Genomic DNA, 24253 nt, shown 5'->3' with positions numbered 1-24253 from the left:
AATTTCCAGCACTGCTGCTTCCCTTGGAAGATCAGTCATGGAGTCACGGAATTATTAAGGTTGGAAAGGATCAAGCTGCTTTTTGCTCTTGTTGCCCACTTTTTCTGGAGCAATGGCTCAGTCTGTGCAATCCCTGCTTGGCCTCAGCAGCACAAGGTGGAGAACAGGATAATCCCAAAGCTCCCTGTCCTTGCTGCACTAATCCTGCATTTGGGGCTGGATAAATGAGGCTCTTCAGCCAGTCCTGTCCTGCCCTTTGCTGTGCATGGCCACGGATTGAGTGAGCAGGGATCTGCTTAAGGAATATTCTGGGCAGGGAATGTGCTGTGAGTGGCTCAGGTGACCTGCTGAAATAATGGTGGCACAAATAGGAAAACTAGTTTGATTTATTTGGGACTTTCTTCTTGCCTCCTCCACAGTATATTTTCATTTACTGCATCTCTTCCATGAGTATTGGACAGGGAAACTCTGAACTGGGGCTCTGGGGATTTAGAGCCAGTTCCCAGTTTGGGAGCAGATTTCATGCAGATAATCTTTTCCAGTTCTATTTCTGCTCTGTGGGATGTGATTATTGCTGCTGCTTCACGATGCACTAGGAGGATAAAAATGAGTTTTTCAGACTGCCTTGATTGTATTTTACCATACAGCAGGAAAAAAACTACTTAAAAGCTCTTTTCATCTGACTTAACTCCACCAGTATCACACCCCAACAAATCCGGGCTCTCAGGAGTTTGAGGCAGGGCTGGATGAGCTCTCCTGCATCCAGGTTCACTCCTAAAGTGCTCCACAAACATCTGCTTGAGATGGCCCATGCTGCAGCTGGTGCTAAAAGTGTGTTTTGTCACTGTTCCCTCTTCTAGGAGAAGAATGCTCAGCTGATGGGGACAGCCCAGCAGTTATTCACCCACTGCCAGGCCCAGAAAGAGGAAATCAAACGCCTGTTTCAGCAGAAGCTCGATGAGGTACCTCTGTGCTGGGGGGATATTTCTGAGTCAGCTGCATGAAAACATTTCTGGTCAAGCTGAGTAAGACCAGAGCAGTCTCAGGTCTTCAGCCTCTGCTTTGCAGAAGATCAAGCTCAGGAAGGTGCAATCTTTGTCACTCTCTGGTTATGTTTTGTGTTTGTTGTTGGAATTGTTGTGTGCCCGCTGCCCAAGGAAGGGGACAAACCACAGCCATGTGGTGTTTGGTGAAGGATTCATCCTCTGCTGCTCAAACTCTGCTGCCAACCAAGCTCAGCAGCACAGGAGGAAATGTGGAGGCTCTCCACAGGCAGTTCTGTTGGCTGGTAAAGCCTAAATGCCAGTTTTACAGTTGAAGGGGTGGAACAGCAGTTCCAAGGTCTTTGTGTCCTTCCTTGTTATCCCCCAGCAGCCACAAAGTGCCTTGGAGAATGATGGGAGAGGTCCTGAGAGCTGCAGAGCTTTGCAGATCTCCTCAGTGTCACTTGGGAATGGGACAGTCACTGGGAATGAGGCTGGCAGGACTTTATTGACTGATCTCACCCTTCACCTTTTAGTTGGGGGTTAAAGCTCTGACATACAACGACCTGATCCAGGCTCAGAAGGAAATCTCTGCTCACAACCAGCAGCTGAAAGAACAGACAAAACAGCTGGAGAAGGACAACAGTGAACTCAGGAACCAGAGCTTGCAGCTGGTGGGTCCAGCCCCTGGGCTGGGAACAGGGGGTGCTGCCCTTTGGCTGAGGACAGGGCACAAGCTGGGGGCTGAAACATCATCCAGCTGCTCAGGGTCCTTTGAAACAGGGAGATGATGGGGGGAAGCCTGCAGGGAGTCCTTTTTTACCTTTGATTTATCCCATAGCAAATCCTAAGGTGGCATCTGGCTCTGCCCTCAGCTGTGTCCCCAAACAGCTCTGGGTGTCACTGGGTTTGGGTCTGGCTGGACAGGGAGTTTGTGCAGGGCGTGCTGTGGCAGCACTCCTGTGGTGCTCATCTTGGTAACTCAGAGAATCCTGGAACTGTTCATGTGGGAAAAGACCTGTAAGGTCATCGAGTCCAACCATCAGCCAGCACCACGGTCACCAAAACACCACGTCCTCAATGTCACATCCACTTGTTTGAACACTTCCAGGGCTGGGGACTCCAGCACTGCCCTGGCAGCCTGTGCCAATGCCTGACAACCCTTTCAGTGAGGAAATTTTACCCATCTGTCCTGGGGTGACTCCCTAAACTAGGACACTATCTCCAATTGAAATCTCCTCTGGCCCAGCCTGAGGCCGTTCCCTCTCCTCCTGTCCCTGTTCCCTGGGAGCAGAGCCCGACCCCCCCGGCTGTCCCCTCCTGGCAGGGACTTGTGCAGAGCCAGAAGGGCCCCCTGAGCCTCCTTTTCTCCAGGCTGAGCCCCCTCAGGAGGTAGATGAATGGAATATCTGGATGTGGAAGCAGTGAGGGTGGGTGATAACACTACTTGAAAAAGAGCCAGGTCACCTCCTGCCACACTCCCCAGCACCAAGCTGGGAGGACTTTTCAATGGGCTGAGGGGTTCTTGCACATTCAGTGCAAAGTTCCTGCTTTCAGCTGGGACCCCAGGGGGTGTGCAGGGGTGAGAGCTGTGTTTTGACCTGTTTGTCCCTGTCCATGTGTGTCCCTGCAGCTGAAGGCTCGGTGTGAAGAACTGAAGCTGGATTGGTCAACGCTGTCACTGGAGAACTTGCTGAAAGAGAAGCAGGCCTTGAAGAATCAGATTTCTGAGAAGCAAAAGCACTGTTTGGAACTGCAGGTAGAGAGCAAGAAATAAATGCAGAGTCACCAGTTTGGGGTAGCTCTTGGGCAATGGGCCAGTTATGGGTGTTACACTAAATATGATGGGAAAAGATGAACCAGGTGCTGCTTTTTTGTTTATTCTCTTTTTGTTCCCCCAGAAACTGAGCTTTCTATTTGAGGATTTTAGTAAATAAGGTTGTGGATAACTTATAAAGGCAGTAGATAGCATGACCTGATTCCTTGGTGATGCTGTGGAAGGAGGAATCATGGTTTATCATTTCATATAATTAAAAATCACAAACTGATGTTTTTCATGTGTGCTCTGATGTCTCAGTTCAGGAATCCCAGATTCCCAGACTGGTGTGGGTTGGAAGAGACCTTAAAGATCATGTCATTCCACCCCTGCCATGGGCAGAGATACCTTCCACCATCCCAGAGTGCTCCAGACCTGGCCTGGGACACTTCCAGGGAGAGGGTGGGAATCATTTCCCCCAGAGTGACATTTCTCATAGCAACAAGAAATTAAACTCCTTTGTGTGAAGAGCTTTTCTTTCCCTGTGAGATTGGCTCCAGAGCTATCCCAGCCTTTTGCTGGATGCCTTGGCATGAAGTGACTGTGCAGTACTGAGTTACTCCACACTCTCTCTGTAAGTTGGAGATATCTTCCTTTTGGTTTTAAGATCCAGAATGTTCTTTCTCAGGGTCTCTGAGCCATTCCTCTCACCTGGGCTTTTTGGTCTTAAGCTCAGAGCAGAAATTTTTTCTCACTTTGGGTCCCTTGTTCTGCATTGTTCCCAGAAGCAGGGACACTTTTACTTAGAAGAATTTGGAAGCAAAACTCCATAATGTGATAGAATTGCTAAGTATAGTCTTTAATTTTTGTTTTCCTCTTCCTTTAAAGATCAGCATTGTGGAACTTGAAAAGAGTCAGCGGCAGCAGGAGCTGCTGCAGCTCAAGTCCTACACACCCTCAGAGGAGCCCCTGTCAGTGCAGCTGCACAGCAAAAGCCACCTGAGCCGTGACCCCGAGGCTGAGCACGGCAGGTTCCAGCTGGAGCTGGAGTGCTCCAAGTTCCCCATGCCCCACATCAATGGCATGAGCCCCGAGCTGTCCATGAACGGCCACGCCACCCCCTACGAGCTCCAGCACGCCTTCAGCCGGTCCTCGTCCAAGCAGAACACCCCCCAGTACCCCAACTCCCACCTGGACCAAGACATTGTGCCCTGCACCCCCAACCACAGCAGGCAGAAGGCAGACAAGGTGACGAGCCTGTCCCTCCCTGATTACACCAGGTTTTCCCCTGCTAAAATCGCCCTGCGGAGACACTTGAATCAGGACCACGGAGTCAATGGAAAAGCAACAGCTAATGAGATACAGAGGTGAGAGGGATGGGGAAGGGGGTAGTGGCTGGTGTTAATAGCATTGGTAATTTAGATTGTGGAAAGATATTTTTCAAATTGGACCTTTATCTGTTTTAAAATGAGCTGTGAGAGCTAATGGGGTAAATAAATTGGGACAGTGCCTTGAGTGTGGTACGGGAATTCCTTGTCACTGGTTTTTGTATCCTGACAACTGTGCATCTCCCTTCCAGAGCTGAGCATGTCAAAGAGAATGGCCTTACATATCCAAGCCCTGGAATTGCAAATGGCATAAAGCTGAGTCCTCAGGAAACTCGGCCCTCCTCCCCCGCGGCCTTACCCAGTGCAGGAGAGAAGGTAAAGGATCTGCTGCTGCTCAGGTGCTGCTCCTGGAGAAACAAAGGGCACGTTGGCCAGACTGGGGAATGCAGGAATGCTGAGTTCTGTAGCCACCTTGGCATGGGAAATGACACAAAATACAGTGGGTATGATGCAATAAATCAGAGCTGGTCAGAGGGAGAGAAAGATGTGCTCCTCTCTGAGCAGCAGCAGTGCAGTGGGACTGTTGTTCCATCTGGCTGCTTGAACTGGGAAAGGAGGCTCTTCCATAGTTATAAAAATTAAGAGTAAAATATTTGGTCCATGTAATTGGTGCAGCCTTGGAGCATATTGGGGCTCACAGAGCAGCAGGTGCCCTGCAGTAGCAGGTTGCCATGGAAATGCATCTGGCTGCTACAGAGGGCCTCAAGATACAAAATCTGACATCTGAGTGCTTTTCACAGAGCTCTAACCAAAACACAGGGAAATGAGCTTGCCTAAGGCTTCCTTTTTGCAGATGCTTGGGGCCAGCAGTGGCTTTTAATTTACACCTTTCTGTGCTGTGGGATGTTGCTGTCCCAGGAGCCTGGTGCTGGTAACCAAGCTGCTCCACGCCTGCCCTGTCTGATGTACAGTCATTGCTCCTAGTCCTGTAATTCCTAAAAAAAAAAGGAGTGCAGGGATGGCAAACACATAGAAATGAGCAGGTTACCAGTACCTTAAAAACCTTTTCAATGTCCTCTGCAAGAACTTTGCTTTCTCATTTGATTTTACAGGTTTTGAGAGAGAGAACCTCTGTGAGTAATGGAGAAACTATCACCAGCCTCCCTATCAGTATTCCTCTGAGCACAGTGCAGCCCAATAAACTCCCTGTTAGTATCCCTCTGGCCAGCGTAGTCCTACCTAGCCGTGTTGAGAAGGTGGTGAGTAAGGGATTGTCAACACTTTCCATCCCTAACTAAAATCCCAGTGGGCAGGAATGGGGGGCTGTGCCCCAGGATCCTCCATGGGCACGAGGTCTGCTCCTCGGGGGAGGCTTCTGGGGGATGCATCCTCTTGGCTCTTGGATCCTGTAGATTTTCCCTCTCCTTTCTCTGTGGGGTGGAGGGGGGGCTCAGCCAGGAAGGGAGAGTAAAGTAAATGCCTCAGGAGAGCCTAGCCTGGAATGTGTGTCTGGGTGAAAAGCCTGAGAGTTTGTGGCAGTGGAAGCAGAGAATTGCATGTGTCCATTTGTTCTTAGCCCTGCTTTCTGCAGGAACCTGGGAGAGAATTCTTCTCTGTCAGTCACCTCAAAGCTGCCTGTTCTCCTCACACGTGTGCAGGGTGAGCTTGAACAGCCCCTTGGGGCTGTGATACCTCACATGTGAGTGACTGCTCTGTAGCAGAGAACTTCTGGGGCATCTCTTTTTGAGATGTGACAAGTCCTTTCCTCTCTGAGTGGAGGAGGAGTTCCAAAAGGCCTGGTCCAGTTTCTCACAGCAGTTTGTCACAGAAGTGCTGCAGCAGAGAACTGAGAAGTGTTTGCTGTTTTTCCTAAGAGCTGAGTTATAATCCATCCATGGCCTGTTTTTCAATCCCATATTGGGAAAGCTGGAGTTGGTTCACAGTATTGAATCTGTTGCATTTTTCCAGCTGAAGACTTCTGGATTTGGCAGAACCAGTCTGCCCAGCTCTGGGTGTCCTCAGGACAATGCCAGCCCTGAGTAGCACCTCCCTGTTTGTTCAGGCTGCCATTTCACACGTGTTTTCCATGTTTAGGAGAACATCCTCAGTGAGTGTCCCAGGGGACATGGTCTAATGCACTTCATGATCCCTTTGGGGTTGTTTTGGGGAGCTTTGTGAGCACAGGCCTGGGGACATGATACAGCCATCAGTCTCCTCCCTGCTGCAGCAGTGGCCTGAGCCATTCCTGCTCCTGGCAGAGCTGTCCTGAGTCTGAATATGCTGTGATGAGCCTCCCTCTCTGCATGGTGTCTGCTGTGTTTGAGATACCACCCCACTATAATTAATCACTACATTTTTGGCCCGTAACGTGCTGATCCATGCTTTTCTCAAAACAAGCTGAATCTAGGCCATAGAGGAAGTAGAGCCACTTTCCTAGGCAGATGTACTAATGCATGTGAATTTGGTTTAAGCTGTAAATTTCTGATGCTGCTTTCCTGAAATGCCTGTTTCTCTCCCCAGAGAAGCACACCCAGCCCAGTTCACCAGAGTAGAGACTCATCGACACTTGAAAAGCAGATTGGTGCTAGTTCTCATAATGGCATAAGCAATGCTGCTGGAAACAAGCCTCTGGCTTTGGCTACCTCAGGTAACAGCCTCACCTGTGCACAGCTGCTCCTGTGCTGGGGCAGCACCCAAACACACACAGCCAAATATTCCAAGCACTTCTTGCCAGGTCCTGCAGGCACTGGAGTGCTGGATAACTGTGGGTGAGACCAGAAACTCACAGGTGATGCTTTGATGTGCCTCCAGCTTGGGTGCATCTGGCATAAAGGGTTGGATTGATGTGGCTTTACTTGTAAATAAACAATTGCTTCTGTAAATTCTTTGGGGATCCAGAGATTCCCACAGATTTACAGTGGGGCAAACCTGCAGAGTGTTGCACAGCTGTGTCCTCAGCTGGTCATCTGGCTCTAAAAGTTTTATTTTACTTGGTCTTTAAGTACCAGAATGAATTTTTGGGGCAGGTTATGGAGGTGCCTCACGGGCAGCTGTCAAAGCACAAGACCCTGTATGGGAAAAGCTCAAATGGGAGAGGATGGGGATCCCTTTAGGTGCAGACACTGCTTCTGACTCACTCATCTGTGGAAATCATGGTCTTTAGCTACTCTGGGAATGTTGTGGGCCAGGAAAAGTAGGTTCTACAGCTGATCTCTCAGCAGAGAGTGCTCTGTTCTGTGTTTACCACCCCAAGGGGCTTGGGTTGTTTCAGTATCTTTTGTAAAGGGCTTGGCTGCCTCTATAAAGCAAATGAAGTATTTAAAAAAACCTTGTTGTAAACTATTACTATGTAGTGCCTTTCATTTAGAGAGCCCAGGCCATCCTAGAGCCCTAAACCCATTTTTGATACCCCATGACAAACTGAATTCCCTTACCAAGATTCCTCCCTGGTGGCATTTTTCTGCCACTATGTCTTTGAAGGTCCCCTGTCACTTCCTAGGACACAGCCTTTTGTTGAATTTGGAGGAAGTGGGCTGTGTGGATGGCAAAGTCCTTCTTTTTTTTGGGGAAGGGCAGGACTGAGTCTGGCCATCCATTTCCTTGATGAAAGGAAGGAGTTGAGAGCAGAGGAGCCCTGATTTCAAAAGGGGTAATCGTTCAAACAAAGCTTAAACTTGAATTCCATGTAAAACTGGGAGGAGCACGTGTTCTATGGGATACCTCCATATACCACGTGAATTTTCCTGAACTGCCAAGAGAGCAGTGGAAGTCCCTAATGTCCCACTGGCACCTCAGCACCCAGAGTCACATTCTCACTGTCCTGTGGGAAAGCAGCCGTGTGTTTCCCCATGTAAACCAGGGCCACTGGCTGTTCCGCAGGCAGAGCTGGAATCCCTCCCGGCCCTCCCAGCCCTGCACTCGGTGACCTCTCTCTCGCTCAGCCCCAGCAATGATCTATACTTTCCCTTTCAACAGGTTTTTCTTACTCTTCTGGCTCCGTGGCAGTCAATGGAAATCTTACAAACAGCCCAGCCCATCTTAACCATAGTGTTGATCAGGCAGCTCTGGACGACTCTGGGAGTCTCTTTAACTCTGTAGGGTCTCGGAGTTCCACTCCACAACATCCTTTGCTAATGATGAGGAACTCTGGGCAGAACTCCCCTGCTCAGCAGCACTCGAGCCCCCGCTTAAGTGGCCCGGCCCCGAGCCTGGCAGGGGGACTGCAGAGTGCAGAGGCTCAGAAGATCTTTGCCGAAGGAACAAAGGGGGACCTGCAGTCTGATGCAGCGTTTTCAGATCCTGAGAACGAGGCCAAGAGGAGAATCATCTTTACAATCTCTCCTAATACAGGACATGTAAAACAATCCCCTTCCAGCAAGCACAGCCCCGTGCCCGCCGGCGCCCGGCCAGCGGGCGGCCAGGCCCACGCGCAGGACGGGAAGAAGCGCGGCCGGCGGAAGAGATCCTCCACGGGGAATCCCAGCGGGAACGCCGCCGTCTCCCCGAAACGCAAATCCCTGCCCTCGGTGGCCGGGCTCTTTACGCAGCCCTCGGGGTCGCCGCTCAATATCAACTCCATGGTAAGGGCCCACGGGAGGAGCTTTGGGAAGGCTCTTGGGATTAGGGATGAGGGATTGCCGTGAAGGCTCTTTGCAGCAATTCTCCTGCCTCTTGTTTTCACTATGTTGGTGAACAGTTTGTGTATAAGCAGAATGTCTTCAAAGAGCTCTTTGCTGTCAGAGCATTAAAAATTAAAAATAATCTCTTCCCTCGTGACAAAGAGCTTGTTTCTGCAGCGAAGTTGATTTTTGAGGCTGTAGATTCAATATTGTGAAAATAGTTTAAGCTAAGATTGACTAAACAGCAGAGGAGTGCCAGAAGCATATGGCATTCTTGCTAATGAAGCCAGCTAGAGAGTTGTGTGCATGTGATCCTGCAGAATAGTTTGAGAAGGAAAGGTTTATCCCAGGTCATAATTTCTGATTTCAAACATAAAATCAAAGAATGAAGATTAGCTGTTTTTACGTTTAAGCTTTCACCCCAGGTTCTAGTGCAGGAGGTGGAAGATAGCAGCAGCAATGCTAAACAAGCAGGTGTTGGATGTCCCAGAGCAAGTTAAACCTGCATTAAAATCCTTAACAAGATGCCTTTCCAGGGATACTCTCATCTGTAACTGCTTTCTTTCCTTCTCACCCAGGTCAATAACATTAACCAGCCCTTAGAAATAACAGCCATTTCCTCTCCTGAAAACTCCCTGAAGAACTCTCCTGTTCCTTACCAGGACAATGACCAGCCCCCAGTGCTGAAAAAGGAGAAGCCCCTCATTCAGAGCAACGGTGTCCATTACTCCCCCCTGACATCGGATGACGAGCAGGGCTCTGAGGATGAGCACAATAGCAGCAGGTGAATGCACAGGCACAGTTTCAGGATGAGGTTTCTCTCAGGGCTGATAACACTGCTCACAGCAGGAGGGGTGTGTTTAAGCCTCTTTGTTCCCCTTGCTTGAAGGCCCATCCCATTATCCCAGACCTCTTATGTGGCTGAACCTGTGAAACAGGGAAGGTATTCAGGCAGTAGAATGTGAGAAGCTGCTGCTGCTGCTGTGTTTGCAAGGCTGGCAGGGTCTGGCCTTGGAGATAACTGGAGGAGAAATGGCTGAGAAATGGAGGAGACTGAGGGGAGGCTCCTCGGGGGCTGCAGCTCCTCCCGAGGGGAGGCGGAGGGGCAGGGGCTGAGCTCTGCTCTGGGACAGGGACAGGAGCCCAGGAAGGGCTGGAGCTGTGCCAGGGCTTGGGATGGATCTCAGGGCAAGGTTCTTCCCCCCGAGGCTGCTGGCACTGCCCAGGCTCCCCAGGGAATGGGCCCGGCCCCAAGGCTGCCAGAGCTCCAGGAGCGTTTGGACAGCGCTCTCAGGGATGCTCAGGGTGGGCTTGTTGGGGGGTCTGGGCAGGGCCAGGGGCTGCACTGATCATCCCTGAAGGTTCCTTCCAGATCAGGACATTCTGGGACTCTGTAATTTTCTTATTGTGTTGCTTTGTAGGAACACTGAGGTTGTGTGTGATCTCTAGCTAAGGCTCTGTCTCCTGCTCACTCCCAGTGTGAAACTTTGCTTAAAATTCTTCAGCTCCTGTCCCAGACTATTGATGTGTTACTCTGGAAATGGATTATTTGCCTGCTTGTGGGGTGCAATATTTTTCTTGTTTAAGATGCTGGAAAGCTGTCTGAGGGCAGGGCTGGATGGGATATTGGGCAGGAATTGTTGGCTGGGAGGGTGGGCAGGCCCTGGCACAGGGTGCCCAGAGCAGCTGTGGCTGCCCCTGGATCCCTGGCAGTGCCCAAGGCCAGGCTGGACGGGGCTTGGAGCAGCCTGGGATGGTGGAAGGTGTCCCTGCCATGGCAGGGGTGGGATGGGATGGGCTTTAAGGTCCCTCCCAACCCAAACCCTCCGATGGCTCTGTGAAAAATAACCACTACAGAAATGTGCTTCTACTTCTTGTTTTGAAATTGAAAACAACAACAAAGTTCTCTGAATGTGCACTAATCCTGTCAAAGAGCAGTAATTCTGTAATAGCTCCTGCCTTAAGTTTGTGGTGGGTTTTTGATGCTTATAAATTCCTTTAGTGACACAAAACTGTGGAGCTGAGTTGGTTTTTATATTCCCTCATCTGATAAGACCTAATCATGAGGAGTATAGACTGTGAGGGTAAATGTGCAGCAGAAGGTTTGCTATAGGTGCTATAACCTTTCTATTTTCCCACTAGAATTGAAAGGAAAATTGCAACAATATCATTGGAAAGCAAATCTCCACAGAAGACTGTTGAAAATGGTATGTCTGAGGAATGGGAATTGTTTGTGGTAATGGCTGGGCCTGGGGATGGGCAAAGCTGTCAGCCAGTGGGAGGTTTCTCTCTGCTGCTGGACAAAATGTGGTTCTTAATCATCATTAAACCAGGGGGCTGCTAATTACAGATTTTTGAGTCGATTCTTTCTGTAGCCACAGGTCACCAAATATCTGACCAATTTTTCACTGTCTCAGGGTTTGAGGAGGGATCTACAGTACAAAAATAGGGGGAAAAAGCAGATCAGTGTTTTCAGACTTTTCCAGATTATTAAACTGAATTTTAAGGACTTTTATGTGACTTCACAAATATTTCTGCCTTTGGTTCAGAAATAGAATTACAGACTGATAAAAGGTGGATGTTGAAGGATAAAAAATGTGGGTGCTGCCCAGAGAAGGGTCTGGAACACGAGGAGAAGCTGAGGGAGCAGGGGGGGCTCAGCCTGGAGAAAAGGAGGTTTGGGGGGGCCCTCTCTCTCTGCAACTCCCTGACAGGAGGGTGCAGCCAGGGGGGATCAGGCTCTGCTCCCAGGAAACAAGGGACAGGACAGGAAGAAATGGTCTCAGGGGTGGTTTAGATTGGATACTGTGAGAATTTCTTCACTAAAAGGATTGTCAGTCATTGGAAAGGGCTGCCCAGGGCAATGGTGGAGTCCCCATCCCTGGAAGTGTTAAAAAAAACAATGGATGTGGCACTTGAGGACATGGTTTAGTGATAACCATGGTGGTGGTGGTGCTGGTTGATGATTGGGCTTGATGATCTTAAAGGTTTTTTCCTGCCTTAAGGACTCTGTGATTCTATAAAACCCCTTTCTCAAGGGGCAGATTTAGTGAATTCTGTTTATTGACACTTGTAAACCTCCCCTTCCCAACCAGGTGGCAGCTTATCGGGGAGGAAACAAGCACAAAGCAACGAGAACATGAACAGCAGCAAATGGAAATCGACTTTCTCACCGATATCTGACATCAACCTGACCAAAACCACAGACAGCCCCTTGCAGGCGGTGTCAGCCCTGAGCCAGAACTCCCTGTTTGCCTTCAGGCCGCCCTCCGAGGACGGGCTGGCCATGGACACCAAGGTCCCAGGACACCCCAGGAAGAGCCTGGCAGTGCCCTCGGATGGGCTGAGCCCTGGCACAAACCCCCCCAATGGCTTCACCTACAACGGGGGCCTGTCCTCCGAGCTGGGCCTGCACGGCTTCATGGACAGCGCCGCTCTTCCACACAAAGCTCCGGACGGGACGGCTTCCACCTGCTCCCTGGGCTTCCCCTCGCAGCGAGGCAAGGACCTGGGGGTGTCAGACACCAACCTTTTCCTGAACAAGAGGCAGCTGGAAGGTCTGGGCACCAAGGGAGAAGAGCTGAGCCGGCCGGGGGTGAAGGGCAAAGAGCTCAGCGAGCTGAGCGCCCGAGTGGGGGGGTCTGCGGAGAAAAACTCTGTGCAGCACAACGGAAAGGTCGGCAAGGGAAGGGACCGAGACGTGGAGTTTAAAAACGGCCACAACCTTTTCATTTCTGCTGCTGTTTCGTCTGGTGGCCTTCTGAATGGTAAAAGCCTTTCTACTGCTGTTTCCTCAGCAGGGAACCCAGCGCCGTCTGTCCCGACGCACCATCCTTTCCTCAACACTCTGACCACTGGATCGCAGTTCCCCCTCGGCCCCATGGCCTTGCAAGCAAACCTCAACTCGGTGACAAATTCCTCAGTATTGCAGTCCTTATTTAATTCAATGCCAGCTGCTGCCAGTCTGGTCCACGTGTCATCAGCTGCAACCAGACTGACTAATTCTCACACTATGGGGAACTTCTCTCCTGGGGTTACAGGTGGAACAGTTGGAGGTAGGCAGAACTCTTTCTCTGGTATAAGACAGGGCCTAAAGGAAAGTCTGACACTGCCTCTCCAGGGGTGAAACCCTTTCATTTCTACAGGATGCGAAGCAGATCTGTCCCACATAACCAGTCTCCTCTCTCTCTCTCTCTCTCTCTCTTGGAATTGCTAGGATGATTTCAGTTCCCCACAGTGAAATCTCATGAGCTTTGTCTGCTAGATGAGCTTGTTGTACCACCTTAATGAAACAATACACCCAGACTTTGTGATTGATAATGTTTGCTTGTTCAGATGTTGCTGTGTTGGAACCAACTTAGGTCTGCCTGCAGGTAACAGATTTGACTTGTCCTGGTACCATGTTAAGGATCTCTAACTTGTCAACTTGAGTAAAGGTTGAGATTAGGCCTTGAATGGATTTAGCATGATCCAGGAGGAGCAGAACATCAGAGGAGCTGGTGTTGGGAGTTCTGTAGCGTTCTGGCCCTTGAATGGACACGAAGAGCATTTCTTGGCCAGGAAGGGCAATGCCATATGCACCTTGCACTTCTGGGATTCTGCACAGGCTTGGCTTCTGTGGCCCACACCGAGGACAAGCTGGCAGGACTAGAAGATAGGCTGAACCTGCCAATTCTAAGTGTCCAGGGCAGTTTTTCTTACCTGTCCATAATCATTCAGGCACCATGTCGGGAAATCCTAACTCTCACATCTCTCAGCACGTAGATTTGCTGGAATTACAACTCCCCTCTGCTGCCCTGTAAGTGGGGGAGCAGGAGGGTGGGGAGGGAAGAGCAGCACTTTGTCTTCAGATAACCAACTCTAAAGACCACTTCTAATCTCATCAAAACTCTGCCTGTGTGGTATAGAACTGACAGTTCTTGGGTCTGACCATTTTTCCTCGTGGCATTTAGAGGTTGGCAGTAGGAAAGGTAAGTGGAACCTTTTGTACCTCCTGGCCTGCACCATTATCTCTTCATTGCTTGCTGCCTTCTCACGCTGCATATTTTTGTATGGGGCTGTAACTATTATAATTTTGCTTTTTTGTTTGTTTGTTTCTTTTTTTTTGTTTTGTTTTGTTTCTCTTGTCACTTGAGACTGTACAAAGCCCATCTGTTGAAGCTGAGTTTTTCTCTCCTGTTTGCAGGTATTTTTAACCATGCGGTGCCTTCTGCCTCCTCTCCTCATCAATTTGGAGCCAGTTTCAGCAGCAGTGCTGTCTCTAGCAGCACCGTGCTAAGCTTAAACCCTCTGCAGGCTGTTGCCAGCACCTCATCCTCATCCTTCCCACCCTCTTCCTCTAATTTAGTAACATCTAGTGAGACTAGACCTGCTCAGCACCTCAACAGAGCGCCAGTGCAATCTGTCTTCCATCCCCCTCCGCCCCCTCCTAACGTGTCCTTGCCTCCTCCTCCTCCTTTACTCGCTTCTAACTCCGAGCCTGCTCTCCTGCAGAACCTGCCCTCCATCCCCCCCGGCGAGACGTTCCTGCCCTCCTCCTCTGCTCCTGTCCAGTCTAACTCTTCTTTGTCTATTAAACTGGCTTCTCTCCAGCACAAACCCTCCCGTCCCTCCTTTACAGTCCATCACCCGCCCCTGCCCCGCGTGCTCCCGCAGCCCAACGCCGCTGGCACGGCCGCTATGTGGGTGACCCTTGGCATGCAGCCTCCTTATGCTTCGCACCTTTCGGGGGTTAAGCCACGATAAAGAGCTTGCTTAGCTAACAGTTCTTGTTTTGTAAGGTAAGGCCAGACACAAAACCAGAGGAGTTTGTGTGCGAGATGCTCACTGACGCTTCTTCCTTTACAGAGAGAGGTCGGGGCCGGGCTCCGTGAAACAGAAACCTCTGAAACGGGGAAAATCACCCCTAAAATGGGGGAGACAAACCTCTAAAATGGGGAGAGAAATCTCTAAAATGTGGGGAGCAAATCACCTGGTGGCAGAGGATGGAAAGTGTTGGTGCTCTCTGTTCTGGGAGTCAGGATTTCTCGACAAGGAGTGCTCACAGGGGTAACTCTGCTCTGGCTCAGGGTTATGTTCAGGCTGAAATCTCTTCATAGAAAGAGAGAGTATTCTTTCTGGAGGTAGTAACAGGAGGAAATGTCTATTTTCCATGTGGTTTTATACTGTTGGAAGTGGGTGTTGCCCATCTGATCCCCTCCCCTCCTGCACAGCCTGTTTATCCCAAACCAGTCCTTGTCCGTAGCACTGAGGTACCCAAAGGTGCCTCTTTGTGACTCTGTGACAACGTGGTGGTCAGTAAAAACTGCCAGTCAACAACAGCTGCTCTAAATAGTCATAAAGTTAAAAAACTCTAGGTTACAAGCTTTAGCTTTGCTTGGAGAGCAAATTCCCTGGGTCTGCAGGTGCAGTGCAGTCAGTGTTCCCTGCATCACTGGAAACACAAGCACAGGCAGCAGAGAAGGGCTGTGACTCCCCTGTCACTTCCCTGTGCTGGACTCACTGCCAGGGCTGGCAGGAACAGTCTCAGCAGATGTTTTAGTTTTGCTCACAAGCCCTGGGAGCACAGGAAATGTGCAGGGGGAAGTGGGTTCCACTCTCCACAAAGGCTGAAGGAGAGGAGGGTTCTGGAGGCTGTGTGCATTTCTCCTGAAGCAGGTATTTATTGAACTGTCTCTAGAGCTACTCCAGAATAAACTGTACCACCACAGAGCTGGGTCCTGTGGTTCATGCAAACACTCTGTGGCAATCCTGCTGTACCAACTCGTGCTTGCCAAGTGCATCCAGCGTGTCCAGCCCCGGAGCTGGCTCTGTGCTTTCCTTATAGATCTGTGATGTTGTTGCTGTCCACTGGTACCAAAGCTACAAACGTGGTTGAACACACTTTGCTGCTTATAAAACTCGATTACAACATACCTGAGAGAGCCTCTGTGCATTGTGTGTAGTGTCTTCCTCACCAAATTCCTCCTCAGACACCACAAACCCCTGGTTAGGCTTTTGGGAGGCACGTAAGTATTGCCAGGTCCCTCCCTGCAGGAAAGGGAGGCTGAGGAAGGGCTTTGTGTGCCAGCAGAGAGATGGGCTTGGAAAACCCCAAACAGAGAGAGGATGGGGAGAGGAAGGAAGATGGGGGTGGTGAGGAGGGTCAGTTTGGGGTCTGTACCAGGGCAGTGTGAGAGTCTCTGCTGGAATTACCTGGAATTGAGGCCATGCTGGACTAGGATCCATCAGGTGTCACAGTCCCTGTCACTGAAAAATACTGAAAATAGAGGCAAAGCACAAAAGGGACTTGTAGAAGAGTAGCTGGGTGTCAAAGCTGGGTTGTTGGAGCACAGGAGCAGAACTGATGGTACCAGAGGTGGTTGTGATCCCAAGCCTGACTTGAAGCCAGGTCAGGTATTTGAGCAGTGCCCTTGATTTCAGTGAGAACAGATGTGCTGAAACCAGGAATTGGGGACTCAAATAAGTTACTTTGCTTCTCTGCTCTGGAGCCAGGCTGGGAGAGCTGGGGGTGCTCACCTGGAGAAGAGAAGGCTCCAGGGAGAGCTCAGAGCCCCTTGCAGGGCCTAAAGGGGCTCCAGGAGAGCTGGAGAGGGACTGGGGACAAGGCCTGGAGGGACAGGACACAGGGAATGGCTCCCACTGCCAGAGGGCAGGGCTGGATGGGATATTGGGAAGGAATTGTTGGCTGGGAGGGTGGGCAGGCCCTGGCACAGGGTGCCCAGAGCAGCTGGGGCTGCCCCTGGATCCCTGGCAGTGCCCAAGGCCAGGCTGGACGGGGCTTGGAGCAGCCTGGGATGGTGGAGAGTGTCCCTGCCATGGCAGGGGTGGGGCTGGGGGAGCTTTAAGGTCCCTTCTGACCTAAGCCTTTCTATGATTCATGTTCCTCCCCCACAATAATAACAAAACTCAAAGCAGATTATCTTCTACTATAAAAAGGTGAAGTACTGAGGGGGGAAATACCTTTTTTTTTACTCTTTTCCCCCTCACTCGGTGTCAGCCCCACAGGACAGAGTTCTACACAGTCACAGCTTGAAAAACTGCAGCATCTGGAGGGGCCACGTGTCCCTTGGAACATCCCAAACATGGGATTGGGTCAAGATTTGCTTCATCTGAGGAGGTCTTGGAGCAATGTAGAAATGATTGACACATCTAACAACACTACAGATTTTTGCCTTTTATTTAGATGAGTCTCTTCCTCTCCTCCTGTTGTGCAGGTAACTAGGATTTCTACCTCAACCCAATGTGACCTATGCAAGGACAACGTGGACCAACTTCACTCGGCTTCCACTGAAAGGTGCTCACCTGGCCTGTGCAGGGGTTTCTACTCTCTTACTACTGGACAAAATAAAAACCATTAAAAAGACCTAAACAACAGAGCAAACATTTACTGTGAATCTGAGTAAAAAAAAGGAAAAAAAAGGCAAAAAAAAAAAAAAAAGGCAAAAGAAATGCTTAAAGCTCCAGTTTGTATTGTTGATAGTTTAGATAAAGTATTTATCTTTTTTTTAAAGTGAAAACAATTTTGACTTATTTTATTCCACCTAGATTCATAAATACAAGTTATTATTATTAAATTCTCTGAATACTAAAGGACTGGCACACCAGCAGAGACGTAAAAGAGCCTCCTCGGTGCTATTTTGTCCGTCAGAACTGTGCCTCTGGTTTGAATCCTTGGTGCTGATTTTGAGGGGTTGACCAATGCCAAACCCAGTTCTTAAAGGTCTGCAGATTATTTATTCCCCTGACTCTGTTCATATCCCAAAATCCGCTTGGTTGGCAGCCGGGGCTGACCGAGGAAGGAATTCTCCTCCCTGGGGTTTGGCTCGGACTGAGCCGGGCGCTTTTGAACTGGGTGAGTTTTAATTGAGTTTGTGACTAAGGAGGGCTCTGTGCTCCCCTCTGGAGCAGCCTGGGCAGGCACAGCCCATGCAGGCACAGCTGGAACCGGAGAAATCCAAGTCCTCCCCCATCCAAACTACTTCCCTGGGCCATCTGCAGTTGCTGGTGGTGTTTGGGTCACTGTGAATTTTGGTAGCTGGTTTGGTAACTCTCTTCTTGGGGCTGGCCCTGGCCTGTGGACAGGGTTTGTGTTCACTGGTGCTGGTGCAGCCCCTTCCCAGCCTTGGGAAGACTGAACGTTGTCCTTCTGTCCTGCTGCAGGGTGCAGAGTTTGCTCAGCTCGTTGTTTTTTCGTTCCAAGCACGACGTGTTTCGTTGGTAAGGTTTTGATACTTGACTCTGACCCGGCTTGGCCGTGTACATGGATTGACAAGGTGCATTTTGTGCATTTTGCTTTTGTGTTCCTTTGCTTTTGAGTAGGTTCTTGAATGGTAGTTCACAAAAACACCCTGACCTGGCTGCCTGTGCTGCCACTGTCCCCCTGGGGCAGGGACTTGTGTCGTGACTCGGTGTTGTGTGTGCAGGAAGGGCCGATTTTATAGAGCTGTGATGAAAACTTCTACGCTTCCTATGCTTTATTTCCTTTATTTTTAGCTTGTACAATGCACAATGAACCTGTAAAAACTTATTTATTCAAGTGCACAAAGTGAGGAGGAGAAGGAGGATCCATTGAAGTAGAAATCAGGCTGGTCTGAGTTCAGGCCAGGCCAAGCACCAATAAAGGAAACTACAGTAGAAAGGGGATTGCAACAGCAAAATGACTGGAAAAAAAATCACATTCAGGCTTTGGAAAACACCTCCCTGCTGAACCTGGTGCTCAGAGGGGCAACACTGTCTTTAATTCCCTTCTAGTGCTCCCTGGTGAGTCCCCAGTGCAGCAATCAGGCACTGGCAGGAGTTCCATGGAGCATCCTGGGGTCACAAACAGCTGCTCAGCTCCTGCCTCTGGGTTTGGAGTCAGTGAGGTTCCTGTGCCCTCCTGCTGCCTGGGTCCAGCAGGGTTGGGAGTGTTTGGAGAGGGGGTGAGGGGCTGCAGCAGCTCCCACTCTGCAGGGTTCAGCTCTCTGTGCCTCATCCTGGGCAGTCTAAGGAGAGATTTAGGACCAAGTGAAGTTTTCATTGATTCCTGAGCGTGTCTTCCATGGGAGCCTCAGTGTGAGACTCAGGTCTGGCTTTACCTCCTTATCCACTGGGAAGGGACTGAATGCCCTGGGAGTTGGGGGCATTTTGGAATGTTTTCTGCTTTGTGTGTGGGACAGGGTGTGTCCTGCTAAGGGACTGGCAGCACGAGGAAAACCTGGAAAAGGGCAGGAGTGCTTGGAGGGTGAGAGCTGAGGAACATCCAGTAGCTTCTCGTAGGAGCCAAACACAGCGTATGTCCTGGAATCCAGGAGCACAATGTAACCCAGATGTTTTGCAGCTGGGAGTTGGGCAGCTCCAGCTTCTTCCTCAGCACGCAGCAGAGTGCTGGGACCTCTGGAGACTGTAAATGAGTGATTGCTGGAGGGGCAGCAGCCTTAATTAATTTCCTAATTACCTCTCCCCCATCGCTTATATCTCTGGTGAGAGAGAGAGAGAGAGGAGGAGATACAAGTAGAAGCTTTTCATCCCCCTGATTTTATCAGATCCTTTCCTGCAGAGGGACCAGGATATGGTGCCCCTTGGAGCTCTTGTGCCTCCCTTCACCTCCAACCATGGAGATCCAGGAAGAAAACTCAGCTGCCATCCCTTGTCCTGGTTTGGTCGGTGCCCAAGGCACTCACAGGATTTGTGCTGGAGAAGGAACCAACCCACAGATTCCATGGAGCCCTCTGAGCTTCCCAGCACTGCTCAAGGCCTGGGTCACCTGTGTCACCCTGCTGGCCCCTGACACTCCCTGCATGATGAGGAGGGACAGATCCTTGTGGGAATGACAAGCTCTGCATCCTGCAGTTGCAGTTCTGGGGAGCCAGACTGAGCTGTCAGAGAGCTCAGGGTGGCCTGGGCACTCTCCTCACCGTTGGACTCGCTGATATGAAAGATCTTCTCCAGCCTGAACAATTCTATGATTCCAGGACCCTTTGAGCAAAGGCCTCAGGTGAGGAGTTTGTCACCTGCTCTTTGGTGGGTGTTGTGGGAAAGCAAAAACCTGTCTGTCCCTTTTGTCACTGCTTTGGTGGCCAGCAGTGTCCAAGGCAGGGCTGGCTCAGGAGCAGCCTTGGGAATGGGCAGCACAACCCCTGGAGCTCGGCACTCGGCTGTGGCTGAGCCACTGCCAACCCCTCCAGGGCTTTTGAGTCTGATCCAGACTTCACCCAGGAAGGCCCAAGGGAACCAGACCCAGGAATGAATCTCTGGGATTCCTGGAAAGGGATCCAGTCTGCCTGAGCATCAGCCTTCCCCTGCCTGTGCACCACTGCCTGCTGGCATCCCAGTGCCCGCTGTTCCCACCCTGCTGGAACCTGGAGCTGCTCTGGCCTTGCCCCCAGCGCCGGCCCTGCACTGTAACCGCTCCTGGGAGCGATTCCCAAATGGTGCTTCCAGAGGGGCCTGCTCAGACTCAGCTGGGAAGCCAAGGGGGCAGTTTGGGACCTGGCACTGGCTGAGCTGGGAGATGTTTCTGCCAAGAGATTCCTGGTTTTGTCTTCCCTCTCCCTGACCTTTTATTGTTTTGCCATCATCTGGGGCAAGCTCAACTTAAAATTGTGGAATCACAGAACATCCTGAGTTGGAAATGACCTGGAGCTTCATCGTGTCCAGTTCCTGGCCAGTCTCTTACTGCTCTGTCTGCAAATTGGGAAAAGCTTTCACCTGGTTGAAGGCAGGCCTTGGAGCTGGTGGGATCTCATCCATGTGGCCACAGCTGTGACCCCACTGCTGGAACACTGAGCCAGAAGCTGAAACCTGTTTGCAATAATTGAAGATCCTCTGGGGCAATCAAAGCCAAACAGTTCCAGAAGAGAGAATTTCTCCTGCTGGTGCTGGGTCCAGTTGTTCCGGGGCTGTCGCGCAATTCCCCCTCCTCCACCCCCCTGCTGCCAGCAAAGGACTTGCCAGGAAGCAAAAACACATCTTGGAGCAAGTCTGCTGCCAAAAGAATGGAACTTCCTGAGTGCTGTGCTGAGGAAAACCTGTCCCTGCTGCTAAATGTCAGCCTTGAGGAACAAGACTTGCGTGGGCTCTTCCTTTTTGGGGGATTTGCCACCTCTGGCTCGCCAGGCCCAGTCCCCTGGGAGCCACAGTGCTGGGAAGGCTCCAAAGGCACTGGACCTGAATTTGGGATTTGCTGCAGATGAGTCATTCAGTAGCAATTTGTCTTCCATCAGCCAGGGGTGTGGGGACACCCAGCAGCTGGATTGCTGAGGGAGAGAGTGGGAAAGCATTGCTGAGGATGTAGAGGCTGGATCTGAGCTGGTGCAAGGGACAGTGGGGATGTGGAAGTGTCCCTCCATCACCTCTCGGCGTGGTACAAACGAGGCTGTTCCTGCAGGAAGGTGTGGATCAGTCTGGACAACCAGGGAACATCTTCATCCAGTTCAGTTGTGGATGCAGTGGGAGAGAGGACGAGGAGAAGCAGCTTTTTAGGGAAGCAGCAGGGAGTGCAGCACATCCTCACTGTCCCTGGAATTCTGGGACTGAGCATCAACTCCAGCTCCTTTTAATCAGCAGGAATTTGTGTCTCTTCGACCATACAGATCAGAAATTCTTGTGATTCCATCTCTTTTCCTTCCTTCCTTCCTTCCTGTTGGGGACAGCACTCCATCTTGCAGTGCAGGCTTTGTGCTGCCCCTGCTCTTGGCTGGGGTTTGGCTCTGGGCTCAACCTGGCACAGGCAGTGGGATTCCCCCTGTGCCAGGACTCGCTGGTGGGATCAAGCTGAGCTTGGAGGGTCTGAGTCTGGGATCAGTCCCTCAAGTCCCACAGGTGACATCACTTGGTCATGAATGGATTTAATCATCTCTTTTTGAATCCAGATATTCCAAATCCCCAGGATTTGACACTCCTTAGTGTGAAACTTGCCCAGCTCTGGGTCACACTCAGTTCAAGCGCTGAGTCACTTTCTTCTTTCTTTAGTCAAACTTAATCCTTGAGGAAGTCACTTGAGCAATTGCAGCCTGGGAATGGAGAGGTTTCCAGCCTGATCAGCTCTTCCATCCCACCTGGAAACATCTCCAGCTGGAGCATTGCTCCAGGGCTGCTTGGGGCTGTGTCCCTGCCCTCACCCTGCTGGGGACAGGTTTCCTTCTGAGACGTGTGCTGGGGTCACTTCTGCAGCATTCCTTGGGGTTGCACTAAATGACCTTTAAAGGTGCTTTCCAGTCTTTCCAAACTGTTCTGACACATCCAGGAGGAGGTGGGTGAGAGCCAGACCTGCCTCACCTGCTGCTCCTGCACCTTCTCCCCAGCCCTGTGGGGTACAGCAGTTGCTCAGGTGCTCCCCACCACAGCGAATTAATTGTTTCCATCTCATCCCAGCCTTCTGGATCTTCCTCTTCTGCTGGGCTGCCCCTTCCAGGGGAAGGTCCTTTCTTGTGGCCACAGACAGGCGGCCTGGGGTTTGGTTCTTGCTGGGATTGTGTGTTCAGAAAGCAGCAGCTGCTACCCCCACCCCTTATTTTTCCACTTGGAAGAGAGTCCAGGCAGAGGAGAGGCCAAGAGAGTGGTGGTAGGGACAATCCCAGCGGTGCAGAGCTGCTGGGGACACCAGCCCTGGCTCAGGGAGGGGACAGCCAGTGCTTCCAGCTCCTCCCGGTCCCTCCAGGGCCCAGCTTGGCACCGGTGCCCTCGGGATGCTCAGGCTGCCCTGCTGATCGCTGCCAGAGGAGACTCCCAGCACTGGGAGCTGTTCTCAGGCTGCCGATGGTGATTCCCCTCCTTCCTCAGCACCCCCGGGGTCCCTGCACTGCCTGGCCCGGGGTCCCTGGCCCCGGGGATGCTCCTGGAGCAGCCGTCCCGAGGGTTCCGGGGTTTGGGCTCGCCCTGTGTCGCCCATTTGCTTTCGGTGCTGGAATTTGCCCTCTGATCCCGGGCGTGGAAACCTGAGGGTTCTCCCTGTGTTTTGTCCTGGGTAACTCCACCCTGGAGTTATCCCGGGGGTGGCTGTCATGGAAAACTCTGCTTTTCTTGTTTTGTCTGAGCCAAAAGCACAGAGAGGATTGATTAAGGATTGGGAGCAGGGGAGGGCCTTGGACACGGCTGTGAACCCCAAATCCTTTTGGGGAGCAGAAACTGCACAGTGTTTTTGTGAACTATCTTTGCAGCACTGAGGAAAAATCACAGGAATTGGAGTTTTGGGAGCACAGATGTGCAGTCAGTGTGTGAATATTTGAAGTCTTACTGGTTTTAAAGGTTTTTTTCCTTTTTGTTTTTTTACTCCATTTCCATTTTCCGCTCCATCAGGTTTTCACTAAAAGCTGGAGTTCCAGTTTCAAAATGTTGTTGTGCCATATTTTATTTATCCTTATACATTATAAATATATAAATATCTATTTAGACTGAATATTGCATTGAAAAATGCTTTTACTGGGAACTTCAGGGTTTAAACCCAAGACAAAAAAATTGGGAAATAATTGTCCAGTACTTTCGCTGTTTGGGACCTTCTTCCTGAAGAGGCTCCTTGATTTTTATGGTGTAAAAACAAAATCACATTGAAAATTCAAAGTTTGACGATGCTAACCCTGAAGTTCTCAGGTTTGTGATCCTTTGGTTTTCTCAAGGTACATCTGGTTGCTTTTCTGGTGCAGTCACATAATTTTTAAAAGGTTTCGTCTCTGGAGTTATTGAGGAAAAGGTGGAATGAGTTGATCCATCCTGCTTGGCTTTTTTAACCTATTAATCTTTGAAGTGATCAATTTCCAATTAAAACCCAACTTTTTAGGTCTCTGTTCTATTTAAACATTTTAGGAGTGAGAGCCTGCCCTTGCTGAGTGGGACTTGGATGGGGAAAGCAGTAGATGATGAGGTTGCTGTTGCTCAGGAATTGATTATTAAACTTTTAACTACTAATAAAAATCCATTTTTCAATGGATTTTTAGAAAAACCCATTTTCTTAGGACAGTGATATGGGATGTTTCCTAGTGAATAGGAATTAGTTTATATAGTTTAGCCTATTAAACTGAATTATTTAAAATTCAAACTTCCCCTAATTTATCTTTTTTTTGGTTGTTAATTTTTTGTTTAATTTTTTTTTTTTTTTTATACTGGTAAGTTGTCCTGTCATTCCTTTCATTCCTGCCTAGCAGTAGTGTGAATTCTGGTGTGTATATATGTATGTATAATATATATATTTCCACCCGGCCTTTCTAATTCTCCACAATGTAAGAGTTAGTTTTTGCTCCCCTCCCTCCACTTAATTTCTTGTGTCTCCCTTGATTTGTAATTGAAATGATGCTTTGAAGTTTTGTCTTTATATTAAAGTGTCTGTATTTTAATACACCGAGCTCGTGTGGACTTTCACTGCCTCAGCAGGATGGGCTGGGATCAGGAGAGAAATGGGATTTGGGGATTTTGTGGGGACACAGAGGGACAGGGACCCCTGAACCAGGTGGCACCTTCAGCTCTGGGGGTTTGGGGCTGTGCTGAGCACTGGGGACAGCAGGGCCCAGGGAGCTGGAGCTGGGCTGGAGCGTGTCCAGGGAAGGGAACGGAGCTGGGAAGGGTCTGGAGCTCCAGGAGGAGCTGAGGGAG

The 24253-nt window shown here is 50.3% G+C and overlaps 1 protein-coding gene across 9 annotated transcripts in view; it reads left to right on the top strand.

The window, feature by feature from the left end:
• The window catches only part of DOT1L (DOT1 like histone lysine methyltransferase), a 71116-nt gene extending 50902 nt beyond the window's left edge, over window positions 1-20214 (top strand). For 3 of the 9 annotated variants that reach the window (XM_088067880.1, XM_088067882.1, XM_088067883.1), the window contains exons 17-28: window positions 861-962; window positions 1520-1657; window positions 2617-2742; window positions 3628-4106; window positions 4319-4442; window positions 5180-5326; window positions 6588-6714; window positions 8043-8647; window positions 9265-9470; window positions 10829-10893; window positions 11782-12741; window positions 13872-20214. In XM_088067880.1, the coding sequence (XP_087924006.1) occupies window positions 861-962; window positions 1520-1657; window positions 2617-2742; window positions 3628-4106; window positions 4319-4442; window positions 5180-5326; window positions 6588-6714; window positions 8043-8647; window positions 9265-9470; window positions 10829-10893; window positions 11782-12741; window positions 13872-14431 (3639 nt within the window). In that variant the 3' untranslated portion in view covers window positions 14432-20214. Of the gene's footprint in view, window positions 1-860; window positions 963-1519; window positions 1658-2616; window positions 2743-3627; window positions 4107-4318; window positions 4443-5179; window positions 5327-6587; window positions 6715-8042; window positions 8648-9264; window positions 9471-10828; window positions 10894-11781; window positions 13657-13871 lie in introns of all 9 variants that reach the window. The other 6 variants (XM_088067884.1, XM_014260077.2, XR_001332032.2 and 3 more) reach the window with 6 other exon arrangements.
• The last annotated feature ends 4039 nt before the right edge of the window (window positions 20215-24253 follow it).

The sequence above is a fragment of the Pseudopodoces humilis genome, chromosome 28 (assembly GCF_049639895.1).
Source record: "Pseudopodoces humilis isolate 2021_Gansu_Grassland_sample_001 chromosome 28, ASM4963989v1, whole genome shotgun sequence".
NCBI lineage: Eukaryota > Metazoa > Chordata > Aves > Passeriformes > Paridae > Pseudopodoces > Pseudopodoces humilis.
Note: the sequence above shows the minus strand (reverse complement) of the source record. Positions and strands in the feature narration are given on the sequence as shown.